We start from the raw sequence: 19,435 nt of genomic DNA, 5'->3' as shown, positions 1-19,435 counted from the left end.
ATCTTAGAGCCTTTCAAAGAAAAAAGGCTGAAAATCCATTTTGTCACGAGGGAGGAGCTCAGGAGTGCATCTATCGTGTTGGAGAGAATTTACTGTAGCTTGGTGGCCACATTTTTTTTTTCAATATCCCGTTTATTATATTTCACATTTGCAAAACTATTTGATATTTCTCAGGCATTTTTTGTTCTGCTCGCTTTCCCTCCCATCTCTCTGCAGATGTAGGAGCAGTTTTATTTCTGCAGATTTTGGGTGAAGCTGTGTGTATTTTGCGTGCTTGCGTTTTTGCGCGCTTCTGACATTTGTAGCCGATCCTGTGTCCCAGCTTCAGCCCGGGGAGTGTGTGTGTGTGTGTGTGTGTGTGTGTGTGTGTGTGTGTGTGTGTGTGTGTGTGTGTGTGTGTGTGTGTGTGTGTGTGTGTGTGATGGGGGAGGGAGAGATGCCTCAAGGACTCTCCCTGTTTCCTCACTGCCCAGCACACACACACACACACACACACACACACACACACACACACACACACACGCACACACACACACACACACACACACACACACACACACACACACACACACACACACACACACACACACACACACCCCCAGACATGGATGACACACACCCACTAATAAACACTATGCTGGCCTGAACGCAAATAGCAGCTGGCAAAGCAGGCCAAGCCGACCATGAAAATATGCGGAACTTTCTCTGTCCTCTGGCTGGTTTCTAAATTTAGACCTCTCGCCCATCTTACGTTTTATATATATATATATATATAAATATGTACATATATATTTGTCGCCTTTTAAAATATTGTCTCGCATGTCTTAATAGTTGTTTGTTTATTTATCCGCACTATGACCATTTTAACCAGCCTTGAAGAAAATCAAATTGTTTGTTTTAGAGGCTATTGCTAATTAGAAAAATGGTCCGTGCTTTATTGAAGGATTTTTCAGCCTTCCTGCCACTGTGGGCTACATTTCTGCAAGCAGGCTATAAAAAAATTGATGACAGTTTTGCTCGGCCGTGTCACAGCAGATTATGGAGGCAAAGACGAGGTGCTTCGTATTCCTGAGGATTAGAGCTGAGGAAACTCTCCCCTTGAGATTCTTTCCTCCGTGCAAATCTTCATGAAACGCGGCAAGAATTTACCTATTAAATAAAATGCATGTATTTTTTAAATAAATACAAAAGAATAAAAAAAGGTTAAGCAGCGGTCTGGCCCCCATTTTTCCCCGTGTTGGAGGCGCTGTCCGTGGTGCTGTCGGTGCTCTGCAGCAGGCCAGCTGCAGCAGGTTCATCATATCAGCAACGAGTTGCATCCCTTCACAGCCTGCTGAGCATGCTCATCTGGAATCAAGCCGTTAAATGAGCCGGAAACTTAAAATCTGTAGACGTATGCACTCATGAGAAATTCAAACACAGAGATCTGGTTAAACAGTGGGATTAATCTAAGTGTTTCAATGGGTGCGGCGTATTTTATATGGAAGTACTTGAATTGTGTAATTAAGACGCTGACTCTGTTTCCAGAAAATGTGTAAATAAATATTGGGGAAACACATGAAATATCTTCTGTTGGCAAAGATTCTGTGTGTAGAATTTGAAAGCACAATTTCATCACTGCTAAAACACATTAGTCCAGCCGTGGATAATACGGCTTATGTTTACATCACAGAAAATAGCTATGAGATGTGTGTGCGACTGTCGGCTGTGCGCGAGACTGTACGCACGCTCAGTGAAGGATATGCTGCAATCCACGTGCGTCATTTCACAAATTTAAGATTGATTTCACACATTAAAATACAGCTAAGCAGGTCATGTGGAACAGTTCAAAATCTCCTAACGAAAAAAGGAGATCATCCTGGCATTAATGCTATAAATGGTTCCTTTATATCTATTGTGTTAATTAGGGAATTTGCCAAATAGATGCCGCAACTACGACTGGAGATCAATGTAAAAAAAAATAAAAAATACAGATTTTTCAATTCAGTAGATTTTGATGATGATGTTTTCTGTACATGGCGCCTGCTGTTTGTTGATGGCAGCACCTGTCGACCTGTTGACAGAAAGCGGCACGAAAGCAGGTGAAATGTTTGATCTCTTCATTCATGCGATAATTCCTTAATACGACCGCCTTCAGATGACCTGCGCGTCTATCCCCGTGATTGCTCTGCCGGGGAAGGAGAGTCCTCTCTCTCTCTCTCTCTCTCTCTCTCTCTCTCTCTCTCTCTCTCTCTCTCTCTCTCTCTCTTTTTTTTCTCTCTCTCTCTCTCTCTCTCTCTCTCTCTCTCTCTCTCTCTCTCTCTCTCTCTCTGCCCCCCGTGCCGCTCTCTGTCCCCCTCTCTCCCTCTCTCTCTTTCTCTCTCTCTCGCTCTCCCCCCTCTCTCCTCCCTCCCTCTGTCCCTCTCCCTCTCTCTGTCCCCCCCCCCCCCCCCCCTCTCTCTCTCTTTGGGTGATGCAGTCAGAGATTCCAGCGCTCATGCTGTCACCAAACAGGACCCCCATCTGACGAAACTGCTTGGAAGAAAATGCTAAATTGTCTTTTTTAACGACAGATGAGGATCATTTTGGGGGTTGTCTCTGTTTCGGGGCGTTTCTTCATTGAGGCGGATGCCACAGAGTGTTTTCGGAGGGAGTAATATGGATGAGCAAGTTAAAAAAAGCGGCTGAGGATTTTTAACGATTCGAGGGTTGGTCAGCTTTCTTCACGACGACATCGAAGAGGCAACAGGCATGCCTTTACAGTAGCACTTGAAAAAACAAAGAAATCACCCTGCATGCACCTGCCTTTCTGCTTTTTGCTCGGTAAAATCATTTCCAGTTGAAGAGCGTATTTTATTCAGATAAGGATGGCTCACCTGATACGACACAAGCTGACCAACAAGCTGACCAACGCGGCCCACACGGTGTCCAACAAATCTCAGGCCAAGGTCAGCGGGGTGTTCGCCCGGCTGGGCTTCCAGGCCGCCACGGACGAAGAGGGTTTGGGTTTCGCCGAGTGCGACGACTTGGATTATGACTACAGGCAAGGGATGCAAATGGATGTCCTTCAGGGAGACGAGGAAGGGGGGCACATGGAAGGAGAGGGGGAGTTGGAGGGAGACAGCCACTACCAGAGGGACGGCACCGGCCGGAGGCCCTCGTCCCTTAAGGCGGGAGAATCGTTGGATGAGGATAAACCAAAAATCACGACATGGGAAGCTGGCTGGAACGTCACCAACGCCATTCAGGTACGCTGGGATCACTGTCGTGTTGCATGGCTGAATGCTAGGATAACTCATCGTGCGCCGCTTGGATCAGGCCTGCCACTGGACAAAAAGTCACCTTGAAGATTTTCACAATTTAAGATTTTTATTTTTATTTCTTTATTTTTGCCAGGAGAAAGAAATTAATCTTGGCACGCGCATCATTTCACACAGCCCAAAATTAACATAAAGCAAGAATAAAACGTTGAGTATTGTCTAATAAAATCATATTGGGTTTTTAAATGCATCCAAACGTGCCAGGCCTAAATGTGATAGTGATTAAACGCAACCTTCAATTTAACTTTTAATCCATGGCTTGTGAGTGACTTCATTGCAGCTCGTGGGTCTTAGAATTTATTTATTCAAATCTTTTTATCAGCGGAGCTGCAGGCAGGGCCTGTCTGATTTAGATAGCCCTGAGGCTGAATGGCACCCACGTGCTTATCAGCGTCTCCATCAAATTGAAGTTGTGATCACATCAATTAAAAAATTCGTTTTTAAATCGTCTTTTTAATGCCTCATTTCGATTCAGCCTATCACCAATGCAAACGAAAGGCCCGTATTTCAAGGGCGAGGAGAGTGAGAAAATGACTGCTGATTATTTTGACGATGCACACGTTGAAAATGAATCAGCTGTGATCAGCCTCATTTCTGGGCTGCATCGTTATTTTAATGCGCAAGATCTGTATATTTTTTAGTACTGTCCTTATGTAAGATGTGAGCTGTGTGAGCCAGTCTTGCATGCCTGGGCTGGCTCGGCCTGTCACTGCGATGTGGGCCTCCTCCATTACCACTCAACTGCGCTTCTCTGTCCGCAGGGCATGTTCGTCCTCGGCCTGCCGTACGCCATCCTCCACGGCGGCTACCTCGGTCTCTTCCTCATTATCTTCGCGGCTGTGGTGTGCTGCTACACCGGCAAAATCCTCATTGCGTGTCTGTACGAAGAGAACGAGGACGGCATCAAAGTGCGCGTGAGGGACTCCTACGTGGACATCGCCAATGCCTGCTGCGCACCCCGCTTCCCGGCGCTGGGCGGGCACGTGGTGAACGTGGCTCAGATTATCGAGCTGGTCATGACGTGCATTTTGTACGTTGTGGTCAGTGGCAACCTGATGTACAACAGTTTCCCGGGGTTTCCCGTCTCACAGAAGGCTTGGTCTGTGGTGGCCACGGTCGCGCTCCTGCCTTGCGCGTTCCTGAAGAACCTCAAGGCCGTGTCCAAGTTCAGCTTGCTCTGCACTGTGGCGCACTTCATCATCAATGTCCTTGTGGTTGCCTACTGCCTCTCCAGGGCGCGCGAGTGGGCCTGGGAGAAGGTCAAGTTTTATATTGATGTGAAGAAATTCCCCATTTCAATTGGCATCATCGTGTTCAGCTACACCTCCCAGATCTTCCTCCCTTCCCTGGAGGGAAACATGCAGAAGCCCAGTGAGTTCCACTGCATGATGGAGTGGAGTCACATCGCAGCCTGCGTCCTCAAAGGCCTCTTTGCCCTGGTGGCCTACTTGACTTGGGCAGACGCCACAAAAGAGGTCATCACAGATAACCTGCCTTCAACCATCCGGGCAGTGGTGAACATCTTCCTCGTCGCCAAGGCACTGTTATCTTACCCGCTGCCATTTTTTGCCGCAGTTGAGGTTCTGGAGAAGTCCTTGTTCCAGGATGGCGGGAGAGCCTTCTTCCCTGACTGCTATGGCCCTGGTGGGCAGTTGAAATCGTGGGGTCTGGGCCTTCGAATTGCCCTGGTAGTCTTCACATTACTCATGGCCGTCTTTGTCCCCCATTTCGCCCTCCTTATGGGTTTAACTGGAAGCCTCACCGGCGCCGGCCTGTGCTTCCTTTTGCCAAGCCTCTTCCACCTGAAGCTCCAGTGGAGGAATCTCATGTGGCACCATGTCTTCTTTGACGTTGCCATTTTTGTTATTGGAGGCATATGCGCCATATCTGGCTTCATTCATTCGATTGAAGGGCTCATAGAGGCGTTCAAGTATAATATCCAGGACTGAGAGCTTCAGAGATGACCTTTACTGAATGGCGATGTCCTAAAATGCCACACTCCGGCAGGCTGTCATGACGCAGACCTTATCAAAAACATTTTGACCACTTGACATAGAAGTTCATGAGGAGGATTATTTGTGTGAAATGTAAATCTTTTTATTTTGCCTTCGTGATAATGTGCAATAATAAACTCTACGATCATAGTGTAAAGTAGTTAACTCATTCCAGAAAACATGTTTCATGAACCGGACAGAGGAGCTCAACCTCCGCATGGAAGGGGGTGATGAAATCTGCGGGCATTAACAAGCCGGTCCAGGTATCAGTCTTCATGCAAAGTTGTCAAAGATCCAGTGAAAATGTCCACCATGGGTCTAACTGTGAGTGTGTATGTGTTTATATCTGGGGAATGAAATATGTGAAAAACAATGGAGTGGATATGTTATTATTGGTTTTTGAGCTGCTAGATATACCATTAATCCCACTTGAGAGAAAAAAATAAGACCAAGGCACTCATCAGATCAGATGGTGCTCTTTGGATTTTAATAAACCATGACTAACTTATGTGTAGCTGTTTAAACAAAATTATTTTCTCCAGTTTGTTTTTGCGTTTCGTGTTTTATTTTCCATCTTATGCCTATAGTAGTCCTCGTTGGCTCGTTTGTTTTCTTGGTGTTTCAAGTGTCATTCTGGATGAAGTGAATTCAAAGTGCAAGCAAGTGGGTCCTAAATGTGTTATATGAAAAAAAATGTCTGTCTGATAATATTCTCTTCCTATTGAACTTGTTAAATGTGATTTAATGGAACTAATCATGGTGTGTGAGACAAAGAGTATCTGTTGAATTAAGAGATAAATAAATCTAATATTTTATGGCTGGTGATCCTAATGTTTCTTTTAAATGTAGCCAGGGATGACTGAGAGGCCTCGCTGACTTTCTCTTTCATTTCTTTCATTTCTCTCCTCTTAAAAAGGTTAATTAAGTTTCCCTTTTCTCAAAGCAACAATGCGAGCATTCAAACACAAGACTGCAGGTTGCAGCTGCAATGCTCAAGTCAAGTTTTTTTTGTTTATAGTCAAAAATCACAAATTTGCCTCAGGAGACTCAGCGTTGTGTGTCAAATGACATGCAGCTACATTTTGCAATTTAAATAATTGTTAACAGGAGGAAGAGGTCTTAAAAACAGCTTGAAGCAGACTGTGTGAAAACCCAGCACTGTTGACATCAATGATAAAATTATAGTCAGCTGGGCACCTCCAAGCCACCACACCTGTGAATCCAGACATAAAAAAAAAAACAGCATGTGGATTACAGTAGATTCTTCGAGTTTAGATCTCACGCCACTGTCTTTTAGAAATATCAGAGCTCATCGTTGTTTACCTAAAATGTTACAGAATGTAAAAGTCAACAGAACAGAGCATCATTTAACTTCCCTGTGCATGTCGGTGGACCATGACATGCCTGTTATTCTAGGAATGGGGATGTTTCTCAAGAAGTGTCTGATAAGATGAACCGCACTTATGTTCAAACATGACTGAATATTTCTTTCGACACTTTGTCTCCTATTGATCTCGTTCAGAATATAGCAGATTTTTCTTTACACATTTAAGCTGTGCCAATTACACAGAACAGAATAAAAAAAAAATCTCTTGGTCACAGACACACACACAGACATACACACACACACACACACACACACACACACACACACACACCATGCAGCAGATATTTTCAGATGCACATAAGTTTCACTTCTCAGTAATACAGGAAGAAAAAGTTGGCAGAGGAACCAGGAAGAGGTTTGTTCAGTACAACAGTGCAGCAGATCAGAGCCGACCTTCAGCCTGGCTGACACATTTCACTCTCAGTATATCAGGTACTCTACACAATATCATTAAACAGGTTTGTTGTGAGTAAATGTTTGATTTTAGAGCTGATGTTTCAGTAAAGCTGTTGCTTGCACCACAGGGGACCCAGGACAATGCTTCCATCTGTGATAGTAGTGCTCATGCTCCTTTCTTTTACCTGTGGGGAAAATCCTGCTGTTCAAGTCATTCTGACCAACAAAGGACTTCAGTACGGTAAGGCAATGTGAGATGGTGTTATTCATGCAGTTGTCAAGTTTATTTGACCACAAAATAATTACTTCATGATTCTTTTCATAAAGAAAATCCCACCGTATGATCAGTACATGAGACATGTTTCATTTAAAACTGTATGCATGTGCTGTTCGTCCCAGGAAAGCATGTAGGTGCGGGATGGATTCAGGATAAGTTGGAGTCTTTCATATTCCCTGACATCAGCGGTGAAATCCCCATCAGCTTCTTCGGCAAATTACAGTACACACTGACAGGGTAGGATTTGACGTTCTTGAATACAGAGGTGTCGTTTCCATTGCAAATTTGGTGAAGTTTACCTCTTGTACAGAGTTTGTTCATCAAGAGGAAAAAGCATGATTGAATTTCATGAATTTGAACTTCAGGGTGAATAATCCTGTTGCTGTCTAGTGTGAGAACCAGTATCACACCATGTGTGTGCTTGATTTATTTCATTAGTGCTATTTGCCTTACTCAGATCTGTGTCCCTGTTTACACCTGTCTTTGCTCTCTTCACGTGCACTAGCATCACCATAACAAAATGCGACTTTCCTGAGCCGTCTGTTGAGTTCTATCAAAACGCCACAGGATTCAAGACGTCCATGTCAGGCCTCAGCGTCGCACTAACTGGCGGGTGGACGACACTCTTTGGCTTTATGTGAGTCTTCCCTAATTCCTGACTGTTCAGTCAGGACTGACAGTGGTATTGATATGAAAGCGTTCAGAAAGCGTGATTACATTTAGCTTGAATTTAAATGTGTAAGTCGTGTAACTAACATGTTTATTACAATGACACTGCAAACCCTGATACAGGCTTCAGTTCATGATGTTGAAAGAGAAATGTATATAAAGACTTAATGAGGAAGTGATAATTAGGTTCTAGTTCAAAAGAGCATGTGTTCTAAGTTCCTCTGAGGTCATCTAGAAAAGGAAGTGTCACTTTAAAGGTATCGTGTCTCCAGTGCTGTGTTGTTCTAACTCCTGTACTCGTGTGTGGAACATCATTCTCACTTTAACACCACATTGACCCTTAATTTGGTCTTTAATTTACAACAAAACACAAAACAATCATTGTTTTACTGTCAATGAACTTTTCATACTATGCTGAATCGAATGGTGTCAGTTATACTGTTTAGGTAATGTTAGCAATATAGAGAGTGATCAGGAGTTTACAATATACATGCATCATAGTAACTGCTCAGCGCGGCACATTCACACTCCAAGAGGAAGAAACAATTTTAATGATTTCTTGCTCTTCCCCTTAGTGCATCACTTTTCGTATCACTAAACAGAAAAAGTAGACTTCCATAAACCCAGTAAATGTTGGATATGAGAGTAAGCGCAGAGGTTTGCAGTCTGCACTCCACTGAGCTGTTCTCACATGCAGCTCATATGTAGTCACTAATGATTGGATGGTTGGGAAGTTGGTGTGCCAGCAATAATAAATCAACATTTAAATGTACTGTAAAGAAAGAAGAAAGAATGTATTACTTTCATAATTAAGATGCATTTTCTGTGTATATAAAGTTAGAATGTGGACAAGCCACAGCAGTCAGTCTAAATGAGTCTAGGTACGGTTCACATACACACAATGCAGAGGGTTACTGTGGCTCTGGAGGTGTGTGTTGCACAGATCAGTGTCCACCAACACCAATGTCCACTGACTTTGTTTGTTCTGTGCATTTTCAGACATAGCAGTGGATCTTTCGACCTGGCTATATTCAGCGTGGATGTGACCTCTGTGGTGCAGCTGGGGAAGGATGCTGACGGTCATCTGTCTGTCACCAGTGCCAGCTGCGATGCTCAAGTTGGAAATTTGGACATACAATGCAAAGGTGGAACCAGGTACAGTAGAACAGAGGGAGAGAGAGATAAAAGGCAACGACACAGATATCAAAATCTAAGCTCTGCGTTTTTCATTTGTCAATAGTTGGATTTTCCAGCCTCTTGTGGAGCATTACAAGGGATCTATCAAAGGTGAAATAGAGGCCAGAGTGAGTGTTCCTATCTTTGTCATACATATCAGTGGAGGTTTGGTCTAACCTCTGTGATCATCAGATAATATAAATATTTGGGGTGGTGAGCGGGACATCTCTCTTATTGTCATTGCCGTAGATCTGCCCAAATGTGAAGGAAATCATTGCAAACTTGGAGTCCCACCTACAGGCCATGAAAGGTATTGCAGCAGGCCGCATCTACAGAAAGAGCCTAATTACAAAACAAAATGTACACGTTGATACTGGTTATGTAAGCCAAAAGTGAGTTTACTTTAAGCCGAAAGCCAGATAAAATGCAAGAATTTAAATGTATAAAGAAATGATTGATCCACAAATGATTTTTTATTTCAGTTTCCTTTGATGTGGATCAAGACATTACACTTGAGCTACCTCTCACTGGCTTACCTGTTATTGATGCTTCAAGTCTGAATCTGGGTCTTAAGGTAAGCAAACACACAAAGAAATACTTTCATGTAGTCTGTTTTCATCTTGTGTCAGCCCCCTGACTTTTAGCCTCATCGTCTCATGCAGTTCTTTGACTTCTGTGATGATAGAAACAATATAAAAACACATCTATTGGTATATGTCCAACTTGCTCTGGTGACCATAATTTCTGATGATGGTCAAAACATGTGAAAAGAAATAATAACAAAAGTGTGACTGGTAGCTGTAATTGATCATTTGTCTGTGTTTAAAGGGAGAATTCTACAGTATCAAAACTCACGCAGAGCCCCCCTTTGAGGCCAAGCCTTTCACCGTGCAGAAGCAGTCAGGCTACATGTTGTCAGTGGGTCTGTCTGAATTCACCCTGAACTCTGGCTCGTATGGATACTACTCAGCTGGACTGCTTCAGACCCTCATCAATGATAGCATGGTAAGTGCACCTGAAGAGCCCCATAGATGGATGGAGAGGAAGACGGCAGGGCAATTAAAGTTTGCTTTAAGGTCTTGCACAATCCATCCATGTATGCATTCCTTTAGGTGAAGCATTGATCACTTTGTGCCCTAAAAACATCTGTGCTGAAGAAATGTTGTTTCTCAGATACCTCCAGGCTCTCATGTGCACCTCAATACCAGCTCAATGGGGCCTTTCATTCCTCAGGTAGGTTTATCTGTATCAGGATGACATCTGACAACACTGAATATATAGAGATAGATAGTTAGATATGTTTGTAAAATTCACTGTATGAATGTGTCAGATGTGATATCGACAGGCTTGATTTTAAGAACAAAACAACAACAACAACAGCAAAAAACAGCCTGAAAAAGGGAGGGTGACAGGAGCAGGTCAGGACAAAAGCCTCTTCAAAAGGTAGTGATATCAACACATATAATCAGAATATTATGTTATGGCATGGGGATTAAAAACATTTTCCATCGGCCTTGGACCTATAGAAAGACCATGGTCCTATTTAATCAGCAAAATATGATTAATTGAATTAACAATTTAAAAAAATACAAAAATAAAATAAAATAAAATAAAATAAAATAAAATAAGCATTTTAACCTATTTTTTAACATGTGATGGCTGGTTTTGAATGATTTCACGGTGTTAGCCAGTGATCTTTAAAATGTTTTTTTTAAACTTGTAACAGACAATGAGTGTATTATCGTTTAGCTTGTCACATTAGCAAATCCAGTGGTTGACTATATTCCAACACAGATGGGGAAACATGAGGTTGTAATTTTTTGAGTTATTCATGCAGTGAGCTTCAAAAACGTTTGTGTATTCTAGCACAGATGCACAAGAAGATGCACCACAGAGGCCAACATGTCTCCCTTCTCCAGTTCTGCCACACTTCCTCACTCTTTACTGTTCATGAAAGCATCCTGACTTCAGTGCTTACCGCTCACTTTCTTCCTCTCTGCAGCTTCCCAAGCTGTTTCCAGGTCTGCTGATGAATCTGCAGGTTTATGCCAGAGAGGTTCCTCTGTTTTCATTCCAGCCTGGTTCTGTTAAACTGAACTTACTTGGTGCTGTTAAGGCTTTTGCCATCCAGCCAAATGGTACCCAGACCCCACTGTTCAAACTCAGTGTTGTGAGTACTTTTGTTTTGTGGCCTATCATATAACCCAAAATGAATACATGCAAGTGTTTGTGTCTTTTAGTAGTTATAGTGGACATTAATGCAGAGTATAGCTTTATATCTGTGCCTCCTGAGGCTGCAGATGGAAATTTTGGGCAAATTATCACTCAGAGAATCATTTAGTTCGAGCAAAACTCAAAACTCGACAGAATGAATGCATGCAGGTGTTTGTGTCTTCTGCATTCTTGACGAGTCATTTCATTATAACAGTTCGGTCCACAGTAGACACATTTAAACTAGTGCGAAACAGATTGAGATTTCTGACATTTCTTACACTACGTGATTAAAAACAAGAAAGACTGACAATCGTATAGACATAGTAATTAGCTGCAGCTGTAATTTAAACCTCTTTCAGGACTCAATATTCAGCGGTAAACCATGGACTGCTGATGGGAAACTGAAAGGCTCCATGGCAATGAACAAGTGAGTGTCGCCATGTTTTAAAACACACACCTGAGCCTGAGTCCACAAACTTAATGACACTGCCTCCTTTCAAACAGCCTTACAGTGACGCTGGCATCGAGTGAAGTGGGAACCTTCAAGGTACATGACACTTAAATACTGCATCACATATAAACAAAATGAAGAGAATCAGATGGTGACTGGAGTCATACTTCTGTTTGCAGACTGATGCTATTGAAAGCCTTGTGAGGATGGGATCGCAAGTAATTGTGGCAAATCTGAACGGTGAGTCTTAGTTACATTTGTTCGTGTTCAGTTGTCACTTCATGACTGTTTTCCAGTTCACTCATTAACCAGAGCTCTATCAAAACTCATGAAGCTCAACCCTGACAGCATGAGCAGCTGCAGTAATTTATGCTGCAATCGTCACTATTGCTCCAAAAATATATGAAATCCTCGCTTTGTTCTGTCAGCTTTGCTCGAGGACATTTGAACAAAAATTGCAGTGGAGAAAATGTAGCTGGTTTTATTAGTCCACTCTTAGAAAACAGTAACTGCGTGCTTGTAATGTTAAGTATGAACCCATTTCTTATAACAGTAAACAAGAGCAGCACAAAAAGATTCCAGGCATTTGTCATGTTTCAGGGGCAGAGTGACAGTTTGCACAGGAAGTCAGTCAATTAAGGGAACTCGGCATCCAAGTAACATTTTGCATCTTAACAAGACAAGACAATAGGTGTTTGTTTTCAGGCCTCCATGGGAAACAGTTTGGGCATGCCTGGTGTCGATGAAGATAATGTAAAATGTGCACTGTACATCATCCTTGTCTTGACCTGAACCTTTCTGTTTCAGAGAAACTGGGCAAAGGTGTTGATTTACCCAGAATGAAACAAGCAGAGCTGGTCAACACAGTCATGGCAGTGGAGGAGGTCAGTATGAGTAATACACATTAACGTCGGGTTCATATTCGGATTCTAGAAAGATTTTCAAATAAGAGAGGAAATTGTCACTGGGCTGATGATTGTCTTTATTCCTAACAGGGATTTATAGCCATCTCTTCAGATGCTCAGGTGCTGCAAACAGATGGACGCTTCAACTGACTGACTCTCTGGCCTGTTTAGCTCTGCTGCATCAAACATGGACGCTTTTCATCCCAGTTCACATTCTTAAGCTTTAAACCAGTAAACAAACTGGACACCACATGATAAACATACGTGTGCTCAAAGGTAAAACTACCTCTAACCCTAGATTCTGGCCTGCAAATAATGAACAAGTCTTGCTACGCAGTACATAATTGATATTTCTGTACTCATAGATTACACATCAAGAGCCTTCATTTCAAATCAACAGTGATTAATCCTGCAGTTCAACATTATAAATGTAGAAAGTGGAGGTGGACAGCCAAATGTCTGATCATTTTTCTGATCATGTATAAATGTATGCCTTTTTTTTGTTTCATTAATGTAAAAATAGAAGCTAAGTAAAGAGGTTGTTTTGTTTTTACATTTTGCATAAATATTTCCACTAATAGAGAAAATAATATGTCAAATTCATTTTAAATTCACTATGTGTGTGATTTTAGGTAATTAGTTTGTCTTTCAAATTCTTCTCATCAAGGTTTTTACCTGTAGAAAAATTCTGCAGTGTGCCACTGTGTCAGTTTGTATTACCACCAGAGGGCGCCAAAGTTAGAAAATGTCGACATAAAAAGATCAAGAAAGTTCAAAGTACTGGCAGGGGTGGAGATTTTGCCTGTCCCAAGACAGTAAACATCATAAAGACTTTTAAATTTATTTAACATTTAGCATTTTTTTGACATATACATAAATAATGTAATATAACCAATTGAACTGAATACAGGTTCAGGTTAGTGAACACAGCTGATTATAACACAGGTTGAATACAAGGGTCCATTTTTGGGAGAATACGCCTCAGGAGTTCAAGTGGAAGTCGAGACATTCAACAAAACACTTGACCACCATGTTCATGAAACAATGACATCTCTTTATTTTGAAACATTTCAGTGTGCACTCGTTAGATTCTGATACATGTTCACATTCTTGGAATGTAACACCACCAAAATATAAATATAAGCCTATTTACACCCACTGTTCCCAAAATGTTCCCCTTAGGAAGAAAACAATATCACTTCATTGATGACACTGTGTGGATACTGACTGGCTGATGGGTCAGTCAGGCAGCAGACTGGACTTCAAACTGAATGATCCTGAGCTGGATGACGTAATGAGCTGGAGAAGTTAGTTAATTATGAATAAGCTTTTAAAAAGAAGCTTAGCTGAACTGGGAGCAGGTGTGAAAAAGATCGACATACTCTAGATAATGAGAGCAGGACAGAGGAGGAAGATGCAGACTACAGAGCATCTTGGAAGACTTGTGATGCTGAGCTCCATTAACGGATGTTGTAACACTATAATAGCTTTAATTGTGCCACAAATCCCTTTAATGTAAACTTCAATTCGTACACCTGATTTGTTAAAAAAGAGAGAAATAGAGAAGAAAATAGAAAAAGAAATAAGAATTACAGACTTGTTCTGTCATCTTCATCTCAATGTGGTCTGTGGAAGCTAACAGGGAAACTGAACAATGGTCACCTATGTAGCACCTGAGTCTGCTGTGGGGTAAGAAAGGACAAGGTTAGTATAAAAACACCACAAGCTAACAGCTTTTAAAACCAACCAATTAAATAACCTTTGTCAATATTCACTAATACAAATATACTATAATATCATCTATAGACAGAAAGTACAGAGTGGGTTTGCTCATGATCATAAGTTAAGTTTGGGGTATTAAACCAGTCCAGTGATTATGTTGGCACACTCAGCGATCCTGAACGTAACCCTGCAGAGCTCCTCCTACAACACTGACGAGTGCTCACAGCACATGAAACACGTGAATGCAAACATGTTGCTCAGTACTTATAAACTGATTTTGCAGCTCTGCACTATAAGGCCACCCTGCCACTATAAGTGGAACCAAGTACAGACACTGACAATAAGTTAGACATTCAAGTATGCACATTCTTAAACTGTAACATTTACCTATACAGCACATCATCAGTGTGACAGAAAAAAACCAACAAAGACGAGAGAGAGGCTTCAAGAAATCAAGACATTGTACCAAGAACAACACCAGAATGACCAGAAGACGACCAGTCCACCATGCTGACGTCTTCAGCAGCCCGACCAAAGACAGAGCACACAAAAACACACTTTGTTCAAATGCTTTGAGACTGTGGACAAACAACAAGGCTTGGCTGGTCTCTATCCTGCACCTACATGTATTCTGGATTATTCACACCCACTCAGAAAACTGGCAAACTCCCATCTGATGGGGCAAGACTTTGAGTGTCAGGACAGTGGAGATTAATGCCAGGAGCTTCAACGTTTCTCTTACTTACTTGTGTTGTTACAGCCTCTTTGCGTTGGTGTGCTTTTGGTTTTGAGACATTTTAGTCAGTTCTGTCGTAGCAAAGTTTGTGAAAAATGACTATATTTCAGCTGTTACCAAAACTCAACTTGTTTACCGGGACTAAAAGGAGAACGTTAAAGAGAGATGAAAAGAAGATGACGGGGAGAAAGACACAAAAGAGGAAACTGATGAGATGATTTGGAGGCACAGTGTGAATTTTTTAGAAAAGAGCTTTAACATCACAAGGCTAAGTCCTATGAGCTTCAAGTGCAGTCCAATTCAACCCTGTATGTTTTTTTAACTGTCATCAGCTCAACTCTCCCTGTCACTGGCCGCAGCGGCGAGCTTCATACTCGTTGGCGCAGCCTGCTAAGGAGGGACCAACAGAGTTCTTGTGACATTCACACACAAACAAACATACGTAGGGCCAAAGGATGGGGCTGTAGGTATTAGGCTGTGCTGGCAGGTAAGGTGAGAGGACATGTCTGAGAGGTCCATCGGCTCATGATGGTGGAGAAAGAAGCTGGGGAAGGCTGGGATCATTTGTCTGCAACAGCTGCTGCCATGGGAACACGTATAGTTCCACGGGCGGTCGCCGCCAACTCCTCGATTTCTGTGTTTAATCGTCTGATGACCCACTCCATTGCCTCCCGGCCCTGAGACAGACAGAGGAAGAGTGTTAGCAAACATAATGTGCAGTGACAGGTGTGTTGTTATGAGACGAGTCGGTGGAGTTAATAAGGGCGGCGTCACCTTGCTGGCATTCACAGAGATGGTCTTTGCCATGAGACCCTCGAGGTAGCTGCTCAGACTGACGCCTTTCACACTGATCAGAGCCTCCTGTGTGAGCACCGTCCTGAACACAATCACGCAAATAAAAAGGACATTTTTATATCAACAAATTTAAGCTGTCGCTAATTTAGCGGCATGTGAAAATGGATCACCTCCACATCTGCATGAAAGATTCGCTGCTGAAAGCTGCTCAAGATTGATGATGTAAGTTATGACGGAAAATTATTTTAGCAAGTTAATGTCTGATAGGCTGATCAATAATGGGTGTTCCTTGATTGGCTTTTTCATCTTAAATCAGCTGCTTAAGTTGTCAAGATGTCAAATGCTGCCGTGGCACTCCTCAACTCTGATAAACACCAGTAGTAATAGTAATATGAAGTAATATAGTAATATGAAGAAACAACCTTTTGTTTTCTCAAGATCTATCTTCAGATAACTGCTTGTTTTCTCAAGGTAACAAAACAATGAAATTATCTTGAAATAACAGCATGAAAAAATGACTGCGGGCACAGCGAGTCACTTACTTTTCAGGATCCTGCGGGTGTGGTTTGTACGTCAGCTTCTCGTCCACGGATACCAAGTTAGTGAAGGAGATCTGGACGGACAGAATACAATAATATTTTTCACACGCAATATTTACATTGTCTGCGAACATTCATTCAGATATTTTAACAACAGCTGCAGTGGGAGCAGTTGGGGCAGAGCCATGAAGTCCACACACTGATCCTCTATAAAAGACCCTTCATTTCTGATGATAATGACTCACAGGAAGTTTTCAGGGGCAAGTCATATTTATGTTTAGAAAATAAATGGCACATGTCAAACTGCCAAACAAATGCGTAGTGTCAGTACATGGTTATCTAAATAAGATTTACAAAGCTAATACACTGTCCCAAAAGGCTGGTAAGTGAAGGGCTGTGACTACCTAATGAAAATCAGGTGCTGAGGCTGACTGAGGTCATAGTGCCTTTTTGTAATCACTCACATGAAGAAGAATCTACATAGTAGTAAATACTGGCACTCACACTACTGTACTGAGATAAAATATGAATTCATATCACTCTCAAGCAACAACAGTTAGCGAACGTGTACATATTAACGATGATCCACATCAGAACTACTTACATTGGTAGATTTCAGCTCAAAGGTCTTCTCTTTAGGGTCCACCACTGAATGTTCCTGAACATAAGTGCACGTTCTTGTTACCCCGATGATCTGCAGGAAAAGGACACAACACAGGCTTGGTTCAAGAACAACAACAAAAACTCTGTACATAAGGCTCTTTAGCGATGAGCCAGACGTGCACAGAAACAGCTGGAAACGTCTCTGGTGTAGACGCAGCTTTTTGTCACTGCCTCCTGCTCCACATCAACTTTCCAGGCAAGACCCAGCTCATCTTGAACAATGAAAATGAAAGCATCTTCGCATCGCTGCGCTCATCATCTAACTTACAGACTTGGCCATGGCCGGGAGCCCCCACTCTGTGCTGAGCAGTCTGGTGCTGTGTAACCGTCCCTCTGTGTCCACATTTCTGTCCAGGACATCCACACCAAACACACTGGGGTTCATGGGGTTGGGGTACTTCTGCATCGCTGCCTTGGTCACCGTCTCCCATGGATGGCTGTTAAAAACAACATTAACATTAGAAACACCATCTTCCTGAAGGCCATTTAATATTCTGCAAAGGACTGAAGATGTAAGTTAGTGAATGTACTCTGGAACATTTACTCTAAACAGGTGCAGTGATGTTTCCTTCATTCACTGTTGTATTTAGTCTTCTGAACCCACCAATAAAGTGAAATGCAATTGCAAATTATATGTGACAACGTGATGGAAGTCTAACAATGGAAATCAGACTAAGTATGTCATTCAGCCCGTTTTCATATTGAGGTAAGTAAACTTGATACGCTGGGTGAAAGCGGACAAACAAACAAGTTGAACATCATTCCCAAACTTGACACAAAACTGCACAAAATGTCTTTCTTCTAACAATTATCCTCATGCAAAGACCACTGCAAACTAATCATGAGCGTGTTTCACTCATTATACACATGAAGGGCAGTAACAACAATAATAGGAGGGACATAACTTTCTATTTTAACAAGAAATGTTTCAAAGACTTTGTGCATCTGGATGTGCATTAAAATAAGCACAATGTCCACAATCATCGTCCATGTTTGACAGACTTCATTCGTTTGATTTCATTTGATTAAATCAAGTAATTCACAAGAAGAAAAGAGAAAATCATCTTGCTTGCCCTGACTTACTGTGACAGAAAATAATTTTCTAGAAACGTTCCTTTCCAAATTTGATTGTGACAATATTTGACATCGGAGCAGAATCAAAATGGAGGAATAATGAAAATACTGGGACGGAGCAGCCAAACACCGGCAGGAGGAGGAACGCCCCCTCCACCCAGCGCGGACCAACACATCATGGATTTATCCAGAAACTACTGGAAATGGACAAACATATTCCTGCCATTGTCACGCACTCGTTACTGTCCGATGGGCACAAATACACTGAACACACACGGATCGCTGTGTTTTCATCGTCGAGTCTCTCGTCTGACAGCCAGACGGACAGTTACGTAATGCCCATGATTGCGGTACATAATGTCAAATTCAGAGGCGGATTTGACTCCGTGATTAAGACCAAACACAGGACAAGCACACACATGCCTTCACTTTCTGTTAACTTGTGACTGAAATGTTGCGATAGGCTTTACATTTTAAAATGACGTACACTGATATACAATACAGCAACCAATAGCCAAATTTAGCTTAACGGCTAACAGCAAAAAGCGAGAAGTTACTAACTCAGCTAGCTAAAGCGGTTTACTTCTACTACACAAGGCCGACAAATGTAGATTTTTGTTGAAAAAAAACTTTACACATAATGGCGAATGGAGGTCACATTCACTACAAGGGGCAACTAACATATACGACATACTGTTTCGGTAATTTAGCCAAAGGCTCTTTGTGTCAAGTTACTTAACTTATGTGCAACCTTAGCGGCTAAGGCGGCTAGCAACTGTGCCCCAGGCTGCGTGGGAAACCCACAGAAACTTATTATGCAAAAGGGAACCAGTTACTTAACCAACATAAGTGTATAAGACATCATCTCAGACAGGAAACTACTCACTTGAAAATGTGCTCTGACGCCCAGATCTTCATTTTGTGAGGCTTTTCTGTCAGGGCTCGGGAGCCGGCGACTAATGACAGCGTGACCGACGTGAGGAAGGAAGGAGGGATCGAAGGAGACTGCCTTTAACGGTGCCTGAGCAACGACACTCCACCTGGTGGCAGAAACAGGTGCTGCACTTTGACTTCCACAATGATATACTACGCTCCTGCGCAATGTCCTCCTGAGCAGTAGCCTACATACCACTTCTCA

At 42.3% G+C, this 19,435-nt stretch overlaps 3 protein-coding genes across 3 annotated transcripts; 2 read left to right on the top strand and 1 right to left on the bottom strand.

Annotated features, from left to right (window-relative positions):
* The first annotated feature begins 2,463 nt into the window (after positions 1 to 2,463).
* On the top strand, positions 2,464 to 6,108 carry LOC139335647 (vesicular inhibitory amino acid transporter-like). Its single transcript, XM_070969357.1, has 2 exons — positions 2,464 to 3,227; positions 4,061 to 6,108. Exons 1-2 carry the CDS (start codon positions 2,847 to 2,849, stop codon positions 5,246 to 5,248), a joined length of 1,569 nt encoding a protein of 522 aa, XP_070825458.1. The 5' UTR covers positions 2,464 to 2,846; the 3' UTR covers positions 5,249 to 6,108.
* A 954-nt stretch (positions 6,109 to 7,062) lies between these two features.
* Positions 7,063 to 13,003, top strand: bpifcl (BPI fold containing family C, like). The gene is made up of 16 exons (XM_070968650.1): positions 7,063 to 7,112; positions 7,205 to 7,317; positions 7,476 to 7,590; positions 7,859 to 7,990; positions 9,022 to 9,177; positions 9,263 to 9,326; positions 9,448 to 9,508; positions 9,681 to 9,772; positions 10,027 to 10,203; positions 10,372 to 10,431; positions 11,201 to 11,368; positions 11,772 to 11,839; positions 11,917 to 11,959; positions 12,043 to 12,103; positions 12,671 to 12,747; positions 12,859 to 13,003. The coding sequence occupies exons 2-16, from the start codon at positions 7,218 to 7,220 to the stop codon at positions 12,916 to 12,918; spliced, it is 1,434 nt and encodes a 477-aa protein (XP_070824751.1). The 5' UTR covers positions 7,063 to 7,112; positions 7,205 to 7,217; the 3' UTR covers positions 12,919 to 13,003.
* Positions 13,004 to 13,801: 798 nt separating this feature from the next.
* Positions 13,802 to 19,292, bottom strand: LOC139335256 (PRELI domain containing protein 3B-like). The gene is made up of 6 exons (XM_070968770.1): positions 19,184 to 19,292; positions 17,492 to 17,660; positions 17,165 to 17,254; positions 16,564 to 16,634; positions 16,001 to 16,103; positions 13,802 to 15,903 (listed from the first exon to the last, which is right to left on the bottom strand). The coding sequence occupies exons 1-6, from the start codon at positions 19,213 to 19,215 to the stop codon at positions 15,787 to 15,789; spliced, it is 582 nt and encodes a 193-aa protein (XP_070824871.1). The 5' UTR covers positions 19,216 to 19,292; the 3' UTR covers positions 13,802 to 15,786.
* Between the last annotated feature and the right edge of the window lie 143 nt (positions 19,293 to 19,435).

This window comes from Chaetodon trifascialis, chromosome 8 (assembly GCF_039877785.1).
Source record: "Chaetodon trifascialis isolate fChaTrf1 chromosome 8, fChaTrf1.hap1, whole genome shotgun sequence".
In the NCBI taxonomy this organism is placed as follows: Eukaryota; Metazoa; Chordata; class Actinopteri; order Chaetodontiformes; family Chaetodontidae; genus Chaetodon; species Chaetodon trifascialis.
Note: the sequence above shows the minus strand (reverse complement) of the source record. Positions and strands in the feature narration are given on the sequence as shown.

Coding starts and splice junctions, on each gene's coding strand:
- LOC139335647 (XM_070969357.1), top strand. CDS start 2,847: ATGGCTCACCTGATACGACACAAGCTGACCAACAAGCTGACCAACGCG. Junction 3,228..4,060: donor ACGTCACCAACGCCATTCAG/GTACGCTGGGAT, acceptor CTCTGTCCGCAG/GGCATGTTCGTCCTCGGCCT.
- bpifcl (XM_070968650.1), top strand. CDS start 7,218: ATGCTTCCATCTGTGATAGTAGTGCTCATGCTCCTTTCTTTTACCTGT. Junction 10,204..10,371: donor CCCTCATCAATGATAGCATG/GTAAGTGCACCT, acceptor GTTGTTTCTCAG/ATACCTCCAGGCTCTCATGT. Junction 11,369..11,771: donor CACTGTTCAAACTCAGTGTT/GTGAGTACTTTT, acceptor AACCTCTTTCAG/GACTCAATATTCAGCGGTAA.
- LOC139335256 (XM_070968770.1), bottom strand. CDS start 19,215: ATGAAGATCTGGGCGTCAGAGCACATTTTCAA. Junction 16,635..17,164: donor TTGAGCTGAAATCTACCAAT/GTAAGTAGTTCT, acceptor CTGTCCGTCCAG/ATCTCCTTCACTAACTTGGT. Junction 16,104..16,563: donor CACCCGCAGGATCCTGAAAA/GTAAGTGACTCG, acceptor GATTGTGTTCAG/GACGGTGCTCACACAGGAGG.